The sequence below is a fragment of the Amblyraja radiata genome, chromosome 10 (assembly GCF_010909765.2).
Source record: "Amblyraja radiata isolate CabotCenter1 chromosome 10, sAmbRad1.1.pri, whole genome shotgun sequence".
NCBI lineage: Eukaryota > Metazoa > Chordata > Chondrichthyes > Rajiformes > Rajidae > Amblyraja > Amblyraja radiata.
In genome coordinates, this window is record NC_045965.1 from 52,431,656 (window position 1) to 52,448,368 (window position 16,713).

Consider the following 16,713-nt stretch of genomic DNA (forward strand, 5'->3'; position numbering starts at 1 on the left):
AACATGATTCAATGGAAATTACTGAAAGATGTCTACTTTTAGAACACATTTTCAATTGCAACGACTATAACTGGCAGAAATCAAATTTGTTAAAATCTAGTTAGAACTAAAAGCATTGAAGGTGTCCTATCCAATGAGATCTGTCAAAGGGAATGACACTCCGTCAACTCTTAGTCAAGCTTATGGACAGATTGCTTCAAGTTTGCAATTTAGAATAATAACAGAAATAGGTCAAACCACCCTCTAAATTCCAACCAGTTGGGCAATAATTTACCTCATTCAGTTGAATAATGCCCCTGTCCCACTTAGGAAACCTGAACAGAAACCTCTGGAGACTTTGCGCCCCACCCAAGGTTTCCGTGCGGCTCCCGGAGGTTGCAGGTGGTTGCCGGAGGTAGCAGGTAGGGAGACTGACAAAAACCTCTGGGAACCGCACGGAAACCTTGGGTGGGGCGCAAAGTCTCCAGAGGTTTCCGTTCAGGTTTCCTAAGTGGGACAGGGGCATAAGACAGAAAGAGTTGCGAGCGGATGAGAGAGAATGTAAACATCACAATAATAATAAATAGATGAAAACATTATAAACACTGAAGCTTGTGTCTTCTACTGACATACAATTTCAACACCTTTCTCAATGATCAGACCTGATAATCCTTTATGGAATTTAGATTATTTGAAGATTTAAAACCTGTGACAATTCTTGTGGATCAAAAATTCCCTTCATAATTTAAAGAGAATACTTCAGTGTTTATATCTGTAGGAAATGGGCTCTTGCCGAAAAGTCCAAGGATCAATACCAAATATGATTATAAACAATAATACATATTATACAAGTAATACCCGTCTTCCAAACAAATAAACTTTTTTTTTAATGGTGAGAGATGGAGTAACAATGTTCAAAGGGACCTAATGTCCTTAAGGGGCTGTCCCACTGCGGCAACCTAATTGGCGAGTTTAGAAGAGTTTAGGAGAGTTTGCAAAAATGTCCTGTTGAAGACCTCCTTCAACTATGTAGAAGACCTCCTTCGACTATGTTGAAGACTAGATTCGACTAGCTTCGGGAAAATTGGACACCGAATAGTGGAGAGTGAAGACGACCTCCTTCGATCTCCTTTGACCTCCCTTTGACTATGTTGATGACTATCTACGACTACCTTCTATTACCCTTGATTACCTACGAATAACATGCCGACCTACTACGAATAACATGCCGACCTACTACGAATAACATGCCGACCTTGCTACTAAACCTACCAGTAAAAAAAATATCAATTTTTTTGCATGGCAACCTTTTTTTACTCGCGGGCATTTTTCAGCATGTTGAAAAATATGCCGCGACCTAGCTGAGACCTCGAGTGCGCGGGGACTACTCTCGAGCATGAAGGAGAGTTACAAAGACCTCCTAGGACCTCGTGTCAACCATGCTGCGAGTATGAGTCGAGGGAAAACTCTTCTAAACTCGCCAATTAGGTCGCCGCAGTGGGACAGCCCCTTTATACAGTCACTGAAAGCCAGCATGCAGGCACAACAGGCAGTTAAGGCATATGGCACATTGACCATTCTGCAACACAATTTGAGTGCAAGAGTAAAGATGGCTTGATACAATCATATAGAACCTTAGTGAGACCACATAAGGTTTATGTTAAATTTTGGCCTCTTTAGTAAAAAAAAGATAGATTTGTGATAGAAAGGGAGCCACAAAGATGCACCAAATTGGATCCTTTCATTTCCACTTCTAATCTCGGCCATGAAACATTAACTCTGCTTCTCTGTCCATGGGTGGTGCCTGACCTGCTGACCATTTCAGTTTTCACTTTGGTTTCTGGGATATTCAGGTGATTTGTCAAGTGATGTGTAGGCTCGGCCTCTATAGTTTAGAAGAATGAGAGGTAACCTCATTGAAGCACACACAACGGGGAGCCGTTCCGGTGAGCCACGCGCGTGGTGGGAATGTCCCGAGGAGCTGCGTGGGCCCGATCCACTCGCCGAACAACTACCAGAACGACGACGGAAGACCAGAACATGCCCGGTAGGTCCGACACCCCATAGACCTCCCAGGGGACTGTGGTGACGTTGGGCTGTATGGGCGGTTTGGGCCGAAGGAGCCTCAGCGGGTGGCGGCGATGGGAGCCTCGGCAGCAGTAGGAGACTCGACAGCGGGAACTTCGGCAGCAGTGGGGCCTCTGCGGCGGTAGCATGGTCCTCGGCGGCAGTGGGGCCTCGCGGTCGATGAGCATGAGGGGGGGGAGGGGGGGGAGACAATGGGGACCAGGCCAGGGTGGGACCACTGTGAGGGACGGTGGGAGAACAAAAGGGGACCCGGTGTGGGGGGGGCACTCTAGTTTAGAATCCTCTGTCCAGGGGATAAGTCTGTGTTTGTTTGTTCATTTGTTCCGGTGAAGGCGCTGTGCACACGGCAGCCAGACAACAGACACTTGTCTTTTTCTTTTTGCTTTCACTTTTAATTTCACGTTTTCGTGTACCTTCGTGTGTTGTGACTGTCGGCAGGCAAATTTCCCTCCGGGGATGAATAAAGTTTTATCGTATCGTATTGTACAACTGGCTAAATTTGGGGAGGATGTTTCTGCTGGCTGAGGAGTCTTCTACTAGGGGTTACAGTCTCAAAGGAAAGAGTAGGCTATTTGCAACTGAAATAAGGAGATATTTGGTTGCTCAAAGATTGGTGAATCTTTAGAATTATCTATTCCAGGGGCTCTGGAGGCTTAGCCATTGGTTGCATTTAAAACCAAGATCAATAAATTCCTGGATTTTAGAGGAATTAGGTGATCCGGTAGGCGGCGCGACTCTCGTCTGCAGCGGCCTCTGCAGTCCGTCTGCGTTTTTATTATTTTATGTCTATGTTTTAATGTAGTTTTTGTTATTTTTGTTGGGGTATGTGTGTGGGGGGGGTGGGGGTGGTGTGGGGGGGTTGGGGGTAACTTTTAAATCTCTCCCTGCACGGGAGACCCGACCTTTTCTTTGTCGGGTCTCCGTTGTCGTTGGGGCTGCAACGAGGAGCGGCCTCCAACAGGAAGACCGGGGGCTGTGGTGCCGACTACTCACCTCACCGTCGCGGAGCTGGCCGAGTCCAGAGCGGGTGGAGCTGTGGTGGACGCTGCTGCGGCCCGACCCCCGGAGATTCGGTGGCTGCAACTGCGGGTTTGGCGGGCGGCACCGGGAGCCCGCGGGTCCCTGGAGGGAGACCGCTTTTCAGGGCTCCCGCAACGGCGACTTCTCCCGCCCGAGTTGCGGGGTTGAAGAGCTCCTGGAGCGGGGCCTTACACCATCGCCCCGCGCGGCTTGGAATGGCCGCGGGAGTTTGCGAGCGCGCGTAGGGGGCTCTAACACCAAGACCCGGTGTGCGACCTTGCATCACCCGGCGTGGCTTAAATGGCCACGGGACAATCGCCATCGCCAGCCGGGGGCTTTGACTTTGACTCTGACATCGGGGGGGGGGGGGGGAGTGCAGTGGAGAGAAAAGTTTTTTTGGCCTTCCATCACAGCAATGTGATGGATGTTTATGTAAATTATGTTGTGTCTTGGGTCTATTTGTTTGTAATGTATGGCTGCAGAAACGGCATTTCGTTTGGACCTCAATGGGTCCAAATGACAATAAATTGAATTGAATTGAATTGAATTGAATTGAATATAGGGAAAGGGTACAGGGCTGAAGATCAGCCACAATCCTATTGATTAGCAGAGCAGGCTTGAGGGCCAAATGGCCTACTCATACTTCTATTCCTAAGCCCTTATGCACATTACAGAGATTGAAATTGCTTTAACATGCATGAGTATTGCATTATGCATCCCTCCTCTTGTTCTACCTATATCTACGTTGGGTAAATCAATATCACTTATCTGTGTGTAAGTTCTTAATATAAATTACCAACAATACTCATGTTTGCTATTGAATGAATCTCTGAACACCATATGGAGCATTGCTTGTGTTAACTCTTCAGTTGCATTTAGTGCATGACCTCAACTAAAATGCCTTGAAAACAAATTCATCTTGGGTGTCCAGCACAATGACGTGAAGTCTCTCATGAACACCACCAGCTGCGGGGAGGTTCGCAAAGATATTGCATAACGTCTGCTCAAAGACATCCTCTCGTCTGGGAGTGGAGAGAAATCAACATCCTTTCAAGTTTTATAACTTATCAACATGCTGTCTCTCAAGATTCCTAACTAAGGTTCAAACTTGTTTATACTGCAAAAAATATGCTCCAGTTTCTTTTCAATATAATTAGACCACAAAGTAGTAACCCTTTCTGTGCCTCAGAGGTTCCCTGATAACAATTGGCATATTTGGGTTTTCTTCATGGGATTCAGGGACAGCTGAAAATGATCATTCATTCCATGTACTCTTGGTGGTATTTTTCAAATGTTCAATATTTAACATAGTATTCAGAATTACACCTATCTAGAGCTGCAGGGAAATATATCATGCTAGCTTACCCATGCAGTTATGCGAAAGACACTGCAACATGAGATACAGAGTACCATTTATCAGGAGAGAAGTTGGAGCTTCTTATGTCTGCTTTCCCGACATAAAACAGGGGCAAAAATGACTGGTTCTGGAGAGTATGACCTGAAGCAATGTTAGGTTACTTCTAAATGTTAACGTGGTCAAGTGCTGGTTTTCGGACTGTCAGGGAAAATAAATCTTCTTTTATCCTTCGACTCATTTTTCTGGCCTAGTCCAACAGGTTTTCTTTCAAAAGAGCATGTTTAATTATTTTAAAATTTGAATCCAATAGTAGTAGTTGGCTCCATTGAACTCCCAAGGGTTCCTGCAACCCATTCTCTTTATCATCCTTGACCCAGCATATACCTGAAGTCTGTTGATAGCGATGCAAGTGAAAAAATCTCATTAATGTCATTGAGGAAATTCTTCTGGGATGCCAGCATTTCACCTAATAATTTCTACAATGGAATCACCTCTTTGCACCACCATAGACTTGTTTTCTAATTGTGTTTTGTACTAATGTCCTGTCTTTTCCTTTTCATTGCCCTGTAGAATGTTGTAATTTGCATATAATTTTTATTTTCATGTGTGATCAGAGTAAATGTGCCTGTGTTACTGCAAGAAAGATTTTCATTCTACCTGCATCTTAGGTCACATGATAAATTGGACTTAATTTATTGAAATAATGTCCTCGTCCCAATTTCGGATGACTGGCCTCTTAGCTGAGGTAAATGCTGTCTGTATAGTGTTGTCTATACAGCCAAGAGAACTGGAATGATTAAAACAATCTTATCTGGTCATATCCTAAATCAAGCACCAGGCCTATATATAATCCCCTTTCATCAATGTCTGCTAGAATAATGGAATTGGCCTTCCCAATTAATACAAGAACATGCAATTCAACAGCTTATTATCCTTATCTATCTGTTGCTTTTGTTCTAGAGCCACAATGTTGAGAGTTCCTGCCTTCTGTGCCTTTGTTTTTCACTGCTATCAGAATTCATAGACAAAAGCTACTTAGCTCCTTAACCCTGAATTCTGCTAACCATTGAATGTTCCACCAAGTTTGATAGAGTTTACACAAAATTCTGTTATTGTGCAAACTGTTCGCAAAGTGGCAATGCTTCGGCTGTTAAAGTAAGCACAAACAATTTCTGGCATAAAACTATAATACAAATCAGTTGGCTGAATGCAGTTACAATACAGCAATATCTGTATGCTGTCATCTGCTTCTTTCATTTGCTCTTATTACAAAGAGATAACATCTTTGTCTAATAGCTAAAAGAAGATGCTAGAAGAGGAACACTCCAGAACATCCAAGAACACATTCCGCTGGTTTTTCTTGCTGGGTAAGAAGTCAGTTCACAAAAATAATGTTACACAAATTATATATTAGTGATAACATGGAATTAGAACTGAATAAAAAGTGGGCATGTTCACGTATGCCTGCTCAAAGGAGAGAACATATTGGTGCACAATGTTGTGGATTGGAAAGGTCACAATTCTGCTCTTTGTTATTGTTCAGCTTGTGCTCCTGATGTGTACTGACATTTGTGAACAGGTGGTCCACCATGGCATAAATTTTTCCCATTTAACTGTTAACATCCAGACACTGTCCCTAATGTAGGCTGACAGCACCTAACAGCAGGTTGCCATCACAAGTTACAGTCATGTTGATCAATGCTCGGAATGCCTATGCACAACAATGGCTGTTATCAGCATGCTCAGTTGCCCTGCCACCCCTTTCAAGGCAAGTACCTGCACAATTCTGAACAATTTTATTAAACAACATAGTTCTTTTGTACAACACGTTATTAAATTAATTTCAAAATTGCACGCTTCAAAAGACAAGCCATCTGTTCCAGTATGTCATTATAGCTTGCAGTTAAGGGTCATTTTTTTGTAACTTACGAGAATGTTGATGCAAATCATCTTGTATTCATGTTTTGCACGTACTTGTTCAGCAACAATATTTTACAGATCTACTTTAAGATGCTAATTTGATTTTGTTACGTTTCAGTTACTCTTCCAAACTTAAGGCAGCAAGCAAGTGAAATGGAGAACTAAATAGTTCATAGACATTTAATGCCTGCTGCCAGTGCATGAAGCACCATTAATATGTGCCCAACCACATGACGTTGTTTTAACTTTGTAATTATAATTTAGCACTAGACAATCTAAAGTTTGGTAAAGACCCAGTCCTATGCAAAATTTCACTTATCTTAGAGTCATAGTCATATAGCGTGGAGACAGGCCCTTCGGCCCAACTTGGCCACACTGGCCAACACGTTCCATCTGCCTGCATTTCCTATCCTATACTTGTACCTGTCTACTTGTTTCTTAAAAGTTACAATAGTCCCTGCCTCAACAACCTACTCTGGCACCTAGTTCCATACATTCACCACCCTTTATGTGAAACGGTTACCCTCTCAGATTCCTATTAAATCTTTTCTCCTTCATCTTAAACCTATGTTCTTTGGTTCTCGATTCCTCTATTCTGGGCAAAGACTCTGTGCGTCTACTCGATCTATTCCTCTAATGATTTTATACACCTCTATAAGATCAACCCTTGTGCTCCAAGGAATAGAGTCCCAGCCTGTTCAACCTCTCTTTGTAGCTTAGACGCTTGAGTCCTGGCAACATCCGTGTAAATCTTCTCAGTACTCTTTCCAATTTGACAACATTTTAATAGCCATAATAGCACTTCATTAGAATCTAATCTGGAATACGAGGGTGGTATTTGACATTTCTCAGGCGAGTCCCTCCAGCACTTAATAAGGCAAATTATTTACAATTAATCATGCCTTTGAGTCACTTGTGTTGCAATCTAGTTTCAATTAAAAAAACTATGAAAGATTACTTCAAAAATCTGGAAAAAAATCCATATTTGGATAGGTGCATGGATAGGAAAGGTTTAGAGGGATATGGGACAAACGCAGACGGGTGGGACCAGTGTAGATGGGCATCTTAGTCGGCATGGGGAAGACGGGCTGAAACGTTTGTTATCGTGCTGTATGACCTCTCATTTTGCGGTGTCTTATTACAAAATTTCAGTTACACCAAACTACTGGCTCTAATATGTGATACAGACTTATGGTTCTGATGCAATGGAGATTTAGTCTTTTGGATTGCACTTGGGTTACGATCCCATTACACTATCTAAAATTGTAGTGTGGCGGTGTTGGTTGGCGTGGGCATGTTGGGCTGAAGGGCCTGTTTCCACCCTGATGGACTTTATGATTCTATGAAAATGGAACAGATCTGTTGGCTTATATTCCTCTCTCAAAGTCACCATGTCAACCAGCTCTTAGGGCTAATGGAATCAAGGGATATAGGGAAAACGTGGGAACAGGGTACTGATTTTGGATGATCAGACATGATCATATTGAATGACGGTGCTGGCTCGAAGGACCGAATGACCTACTCATGCACCTATTGTCTATGCTTCTATGTGAGATTAATTAATTATTTACAACATTTTGTGTAGGGCAAATTGGCTGCTGAGTATTCCTATCTAACAATAGGTGAATACAAATCCATCAATTTTGGGGACAACCCAATAGCAACATATAGCAAGTTCAGTCTTCCATTTACTCTTGAAATTTGGAGCTGTCACAGAAATTCTGTTTTCATGCTTGTTATATATTGAAGTCATTTAGGTTACTTAGATAATTTTATTTTCCATTGATTCCATTACTCAAATAATAAAATCTTCAAAGAGCAGAAAACTATTCAGTTCATTAGCATCTACTGGTTAAAGCATATTTCAAGCAGTTCATAGCCCAATAGCAATCAAAGCATAAAACATACATTAACATGCTTGTACAGTCGGAAAACATTTCTGCCTTTCGTTCACCTCAAGCATGCTGTGGTCCTTTCAATCATGTGGTTAATGAACATATATTCACTTTTGGATTCAAATAACCTTCTTTACCAGCTGTCAGATTCACAAACTACCTTTCACTGCAACCTTCTATTATACTTTAATATTATTTTCAACAGAATACGATCATATTACCTACAACCTTACTTATGGTGAAAGGGAATACACTGGCATATGCCATTATCTGATGAATGTTCGTAAGAACGTAATGAACTCGTAAGCCTGTAAAAGATAGACTATGCGTGTTACAATAATCATAAGGTTCATTACCTGTTTGGATTCATCATATACAGGTGTGTCAGCATAACAGTAGTGGTGGAAGAGCCCCATTTTTTGAACGAGGAGACAATGCACCACATGAGAGCGTGCATTTTGCCACTGGATGAGACGAACTAATTCCCGATTTAATGTCATTCCCAGATCCACTGACCAATTATAGGTATACAAAATCAACTAGAATAAAAAGAATGAGAGTCCGTCAGCATGCATAAACAAATTATTTGGTAAATGGAGTACAGAATGCATTTTAAAAAGAAATAGTGAAAGAAACATGTCAATAGAAAAGACTGCAAATACTGCAATAATAGCAATGCCACCTGCATCCACAAATGAATATGACCTTTAGCATTTCAGGAAACACATTTGCACCTATAAATTAACCTATCGTTTCCCTTTATTAATATTGATGGACTTTATCGTTGTAGTGCTTCCCACTTCCAATATAAATTAAAAATGGGTCAACATTGACTTGATTTACAAAAGCGCATTTCATTCTTCAGGAAATGTATAAGATGAAATTGCCGCAATCAATAATTTTACTTTCAAAATTGCCATGACAATCAAAAGGAAAATCCTATTTTATACTAACAGTAACATTTAAAGAATTTCACTGCCTTATTGTAGCAGTCAAGGGACCTGGTAAGGTTCTTCCAGAATGGATACCTTTTTGATTCTTCATAAAATGTGCAGGATGAAATTGCCACAATCATTTATTTTCCTTTCAAAATTGTCATAGCTATCAAAAAGGGCACCCTTTTTTATACTAACAGTTAACGTTTAAATAATTTTACTGCATTACTGTAGCTGGTAAGGTACCTTTTTGTCGATAATGTCTATGATGAGAAATCGCTGCCGGGGAACTATACCCTTTCCATTCATTCCCGGGCTTGTGGGATCACCCGATTTCTCCGTGGTGCTGAACTCCACAGCCTCAAATCTCTGAAATCCTTTGTGAGCTTCATATTTTTTTCATGGAAAGATAAAGAGAAAGGAAATAATATTCAGACATTATAAAACTGCGAGGAAATCCATTTCCCAGTCTTGTTAATAAAACTTGATTTTCAAATAAGCAGTACTTCATGGAAAATTAAGAAAGCACATTAGATATCACAGCACATGGGACGTCGATCACACCATTCCAGAGTGGTAAGCCATGTATTGCATTTTCATCCCTGATAAGGTTAGTTCAACTATAACAGCATGAGAAGGCATAATAATGAAGAATAAAAGTCACTCCAAGGGGTGTTTCTATCGAAAAGCAGATCGATATTCCAGTCTCCATCCATGAAGCTTTCAGATACTGCGGTGATGTCTTAAGCCTAGCGATTGGCCTCCAATAAAGATAACCATCCTCCTTTTTTACCAGGCCCTGCTCCAGTTATTGGAAATATATCTTTCTTCAACCTCAGCCTTAGGTTTAACTAAGGCTCTGTGGCATGTCTTCAGTTAAATGTTGCCCTAATTGCACTTCACTAATGGAATACAGCTCTCGCCATGTTTGTATGGAGGCTGTAACAAGGTACAGCATGCGGAATGAGCAGTTAGTTCTGCTGCCTCACAGGTCTGGGTCTGAATCAGTCTTTTGGTGCTGTACTTGCGTACTTTGCAAATTATTTCTGTGACCATTCGTGCTGTGATGCAGCTCCCTCCCACATCCCAAATCCACATCCTGGTAGGTTAGTTAGTTATCATAAATTATCCTGTAATCTAGGTTGATGCAAAGAATCGAAGGGCCTGTGACTGATGGCCATGTGCAAGGGAGAATGTTGAGGTGGTATAAGCAAAATGAGTAGAAAGAGAATGGGATTAATAGGATTGCTACCGAGTGCCAAATGGCCCCCTTTACTGTCATTTCAAGTACAACATAGAAAATGGGTGCAGGAGTAGGCCATTCGGCCCTTCGAGCCAGCACCGCCATTCAATGTGATCATGGCTGATCATCCACAATAAGTACCCTGTTCCTGGTTCCAACAAGGTCAAAACTAAGCATCAGAAATCAGCATCTGCAAATGTTACTTTCAGAGCAGGGTTGACAACTCCTTCCATTACTTTGGTTATAAATGTAAGTGAGGTGTTAGATTGTAATAATAATAATAATAAATTTTATTTAATGGGCGCCTTTCAAACATCTCAAGGACACCTTACATAGTATATCGGAATAACATATAATCGGAATATAACAAGTAATAAAGACATCACAGAGACACAAATTAAAAACAGGATTCAATCCAAAAACAGAAAATCAAAAACACAGTGTGAAGAGAGAGCAGCGGCAGCAAAAGCGCGCCAGCGTTCACTCTCTCTTCACGGCAGCCATCTTGGACACAGACCTACAAGACTACAATTAGACAAAAAAATCATCCCCCCACAGTGGGTAGCACTGTGGAGGAAGGCACAATGTCCAGTCCCCACCCCATGTTCACCCCAAAGTCAGGCCTATTGAGGCCACCGCAATTGCCTCTACGGAGGCCCGATGTCCCTGGCCGTTCTCACCGGATTGTAGTCATCATACAGCATGGAATCAAGCCCTTCAGAACACCCTGTCCACGCTGACCTACAATCCATCTATACTAACCCTATTTACCAACACTTGGACAATAACCTTCTGTTCTTTGGTGATTTTTGTCCAGATACTTAAATGTTTTAAGGTTGGGTTTAATTTGTACTGTATTATGGCTACATTAGAGCTGATTGAGGAGGGATATGGCAAGGTACAGCTTACAATTTGTCTGCACTTCATTGGGGATGTTGTTTGGCTGGTAGGTTTTCAGACTACGCTTTTGACTCAAGACTTTACTTAATCTCACTGGCAAACCAAGATTGTTTGGTAGCAGAGGTGGGAATCGTAATGTGGCTCGGATCGTTTAACTCATCTGTTGGATTTCCTTGGTGCAAACATCAACAGGATAGGAAACTGCACAGTAGTCAGTGGGAAATGCTTGCAACTGCATGGTCATTTTTTCACACTAAAGCCTTGACATACTGTAGATACATGGGTAGATATTTTCAATGGAGCCCTGATTGGGAGGGTGGATAAGATTGCTCCAACATTATTGTGCATCTTGAACTCTCAGATGAATGCATGTTAATGGTCATCTATATTTCTGGATAAACAAATTATGGTAAACTTCTGCCTTTAAACCTTCTAAACACCTCAATATTCTGAAATTCCATGACAAGTTTAACCCACCACCAATATCACCATAAAAATGATCTGGTGAGACTTACGTTTGATACTAGTTACCAAAGGTCTGCTTTCATCACCATCACAGTCAACTGTAGGCACATAAAGTAGGAGGAGCACAGCATAGCAGAGCATGACATCAACAATTCACAGCCAAACTACACTCAAGCACTCGGCACTCACGAGGACACAGAGGTTTCAAAAATAAACACGACTTCATTCGGTAATAGGACATGTTAGCGAGTTGATTTAGTGCTCAAGACCTTATCTTCTAAAATTTATTACAACTGTTGTGTGTGAAAACAAATCAACCTGATTGATCGCTTCAATTAAATAGCTTTCCCATGAATACCAAGCGTCAAAATGACCCACGATATATCTATTGTGAAACTTTCTTTTGGTATGAGACTCTGAGACAAGCTGGAATAAGATAATTCAGCAGTGTGCTGAAAATCATTCACTGGGATGTAATTTATTAAGCATTATAAAAATGCTGACTTCCCAGCAAGAATGACTAACATCATTATTTAATCCAAAGAATCCTTTTCATGTATTCTGTAAATTTCAAATTGTACTGAAACATTTAGATAGGCTTTCTTTCCTCCACCCCCATTTCCCCTTGTATTCCACACATCATAATTAGCAGCTACCAGAAAGCGAGAGGATCATCTCGACAATGAAATAAGGATATAAGGCTGGAAACACTCAACATAAAACATTCACAGATGTACCACACTCAAGTACTGTGCACTCACAAGACTCAAAGACTAAATAAGACTTCACTCGGTAATAGGACATGTAAGTAAGTGGATTTAATGCTCAAGAGCTTTTCTTCTAAAATTGATTACATTTACAGTGCGAAGCATCTGATGAAAGGGTAACAGAAGTAGGGATGATCGATGGTCAGCAAGGTCTCATTGGCTAAAGGGCTTGTTTCCATGACATATCAATCAATCAATATTTTGTGTTGGTAACCCTTCACCAGAACTGGAGCTAATGTCTTCATTCTAGAAAGTAAACATTTTATTTTCCCCACAGATGCTGTTTGACCTTGAATGTATCCAGTATTTTGTGTTTTTATTTCACATTTCCATTCACTGATGCACACCTTTGCTCCACAATGGAAGGAGCATCCAAAGACTGCTCCATCTTCCAATCATGGAGACAGATTATCATTCCTCTCCTGGGGATCAAAGCCCAAGCTGTAAAAGTAATATCCAAAATGTTTTACTTAAGTTGATAAGATTTGGCTAGGATTCTAATTTTACTTCTATCGTTGGTCATATGGACACTGATCAATGTGAAGGTTCTCGACCCAAAACGTCACCTATTCTTTTTCTCCAGAGATGCGGTCTGACCCGCGGAGTTACTCCAGTGTTTTGGGTCTATCTTCGGTTTAAACCAACATCTGCAGTTCCTTTCTACACATGTCCTACACTTTACCTGTTCAAAGTAATCTCAATCTATTTAATGCATGTCAATTCTTTTTTTCCTGAGAGAATATCAAGAGATACAGTGAATATCTTCATCATAATACATAGTCTAACTCTTACACTTGGATAACACTGAATAAGGCAAAACTCACTATGGATTAGTACTTTGTACAAGGTTAACTGGTTTTGCCCAGTCTGCAAAGTAAACCAAAGTAAAGTGATTAGTACAGCTGTCAGAGGTTATGGGGAGAAGGCAGGAGAATGAGGTTAGGAGGGAGAGATAGATCAGCCATGATTGAATGGTGGAGTAGACTTGATTGGACGAATGGCCCAATTCTGCTCCTATCACATGATCTTATGAACCAATACCATTTCACCACCAGGAAGGCCTTTAAGCCGTTTCTTCCTCGACCACAGAACCATCCAATTTTCCTCTACTAACACTCTACTCCGCCTAGCAGAGCTGGTCCTCACCCTCAACAACTTCTCCTTTGACTCCTCCCACTTCCTCCAAGTCCAAAGCATAGTACAGAATACAGAGAATGTTCACCAGACTGGTTCCTGGGATGTCAGGACTTTCATATGAAGAAAGACTGGATAGACTCGGTTTGTACTCGCTAGAATTTAGAAGATTGAGGGGGGATCTTATAGAAACTTACAAAATTCTTAAGGGGTTGGACAGGCTAGATGAAGGAAGATTGTTCCCGATGTTGGGGAAGTCCAGAACAAGGGGTCACAGTTTAAGGATAAGGGGGAAATCTTTTAGGACCGAGATGAGGAAAACTTTTTTCACACAGAGAGTGGTGAATCTCTGGAATTCTCTGCCGTAGAAGGTAGTTGAGGCCAGTTCATTGGCTATATTTAAGAGGGAGTTAGATGTGGCTCTTGTGGCTAAAGGGATCAGGGGGTATGGAGAGAAGGCAGGTACAGGATACTGAGTTGGATGATCAGCCATGATCATATTGAATGGCGGTGCAGGCTCGAAGGGCCGAATGGCCTACTCCTGCACCTATTTTCTATGTTTCTATGGGCACCCGCGTGAGCCCCAGCTATGCCTGCCTCTTTGTAGGGTACGTTGAACAATCCCTGTTCCAGGCGTACTCTGGCCCTATCCCCGAACTCTATTAAATTGATGACTGCATCAGTGCTACCTCCTGCACCCATGCAGAACTCATGGACTTCATTAACTTCACCACAAATTTTCATCCTGCACTCAAATTTACTTGGACCATCTTCGACACCTCCCTCTCCTTTCTTGATCTCACAGTCTCCATCACAAGAAATAGACTATTGACCAACGTCTATTACAAATCCACTGACTCCTGCAACTATCTCAACTACACTTCTTCCCACCCAGCTTCCTGCAAAGACTCTAAACCCATACTCCCAATTCCTCCGTCTACGCCGCATCTGCGCCCAAGATGAGGTGTTCGATACTAGAACATCCGAGATGTCCTCATTCTTTAGGGAACGCGGGTTCCTCTCTCCTATCATAGATGAAGCCCTCACTCGTGTCCCCTCGGTAACCTGCAGTTCCGCCCTTTCTCCCCTCCCCCTAGTCGCAACAGAGACAGAGTCCCCTTAGTCCTTACCTTCCACCCCATCAGCCGATGCATACAACACATAATCCACTGAAGTTTCCGCCACTTCCAACGGGATCCCACTGCAAGCCACATTTTCGCATCTCCACCCCTTTCTGCCTTCCGTAGTGACCGTTCCCTCCACAACTCCCTGGTTAACTCATCCCTTCCCACCCAAACCACCCCCTCCCCAGGTACCTTCCCCTGCAACCGCAGAAGATGCAACACCTGTCGCTATACCTCCTCCCTCGACGCTGTCCAGGGACCCGGAAAGTCCTTTCAGGTTAGGCAGAGGATTACTTGCACCTCCTCCAACCTCATCTACTGTATCCGTTATTCAAGATGTGGACTATCATACATCGGCGAGACTAAACACAGATTTCGCGGAACACCTTCGCTCAGCCCGCGTGAACCAACCTGATCTCCCGGTTGCTGGACACTTTAATTCTCCATCCCGTTCCCACACTGACCTTTATGTCCTCGGTCTCCTCCATTGTCAGAGTGAGGCTTAACACAAATTGGAGGAACAGCATCTCATATTTCGCTTGGGCAGCTTACAGCCCAGTGGTATGAATATTGATTTCTCTCACTTCAGGTAGCCCCGGCATTCCCTCTCTCTCTCTATCCATCCCCCACCCAAGCTTCCCATTTTCACTCTACAAACAGCTTACAACAGCCTATTTCCTTTATCATCGTTTTTTTGCATATCTTTCATTCATTGTTCTTTATCTCTAGACATCACCGTCTATATCTCTCGTTTCCCTTATCCCTAACCAGTCTGAAGAAGGGTCTCGATCCGAAACGCCACCCATTCCTTCTCTCCAGAGATGCTGCCTGTCCCGCTGAGTTACTCCACCATTTTGTGTCTATCTTCAGACATATCAATACCTTGTTCAGTACTGCAACGCCATTGGTGGAAATTCCGTCCTATCAGAATGAACTGTCTTGCAGCACCAGGACGGGTACTGGAATGCTGACTGAGCGAATACGGCAGGAACGTGGAGCCATGCGGAGAGCTAGAACACAAACAAAGGGGGGAAACACTTTAGTTTCCATTCAAAAAGCATTACCTCTTAAATTAAGAAAGAATAAGCCCGAGGCTGCAGAACCATGAAGTCTTTATCGATCAGCGATGCTATCATCTATAAATGAATGGACTGGAATTTGCTGTTATATGTGATGGTTTCGATTAGGTTCAGGTTTGGGTTTGGGTGACAAGCTTGTGGCAGCATGATCTAGACACTAGAGGGATAAACAGACACTGAAAGAATAATAAAGGTACACAAAAAAGCTGGAGAAACTCAGTGGGTGAAGCAGCATCTATGGAGCGAAGGAAAAAGGCAACGTTTCGGGCCGAAACCCTTCTTCAGGCCCGAAACGTTGCCTTTTTCCTTCGCTCCATAGATGCTGCTGCACCCGCTGAGTTTCTCCAGCTTTTTTGTGTACCTTCGATTTTCCAGCATCTGCAGTTCCTTCTTAAACACTGAAAGAATAACAATCGTTAATCAGCATGGATTTCAAAAAAGGAAAAAAATCTTGCTGGACCAATTTTATGATTAAAACATAAACAAACTAAACACTCAGGTTAATTTCCAGAAGGATACAATTCAAAAATTATATTAAATTTATAATGACTGTTGATTACTCCACACTCGAGTACTGAAGACAGTTGCAACCTCCATGTTATAAAAGGGCCAGAGGCACTGGAGGCACAGAGTGCACTGCAGAGGGTGCGGGGAAAATTCATCAGAATAAAACCAGAAATGTACAGGTGCACCATATCAGGAAAGGTTGATGAGAATGGTTTAATTTTGTCGAGAGAATGCTGAAAGGTTTTGGAGAATGGATATAGAATGAATATTTCCTCCTGTGTGGAGAAGTATAACTAGAAG

General features: G+C 42.2%; 1 protein-coding gene across 5 annotated transcripts in view; it reads right to left on the reverse strand.

The window, feature by feature from the left end:
- szt2 (SZT2 subunit of KICSTOR complex) overlaps nt 1-16,713 on the reverse strand; it is a 198,604-nt gene that overhangs the window by 38,932 nt on the left and 142,959 nt on the right. For 4 of the 5 annotated variants that reach the window (XM_033028842.1, XM_033028843.1, XM_033028845.1 and 1 more), the window contains exons 56-59: nt 15,710-15,837; nt 11,853-11,900; nt 9,441-9,580; nt 8,616-8,798 (exon numbers count right to left, since the gene is read on the reverse strand). In XM_033028842.1, coding sequence (XP_032884733.1) covers nt 8,616-8,798; nt 9,441-9,580; nt 11,853-11,900; nt 15,710-15,837 — 499 coding nt within the window. The remainder of the gene's footprint in view (nt 1-8,615; nt 8,799-9,440; nt 9,581-11,852; nt 11,901-15,709; nt 15,838-16,713) is intronic. The other variant, XM_033028844.1, reaches the window with a different exon arrangement.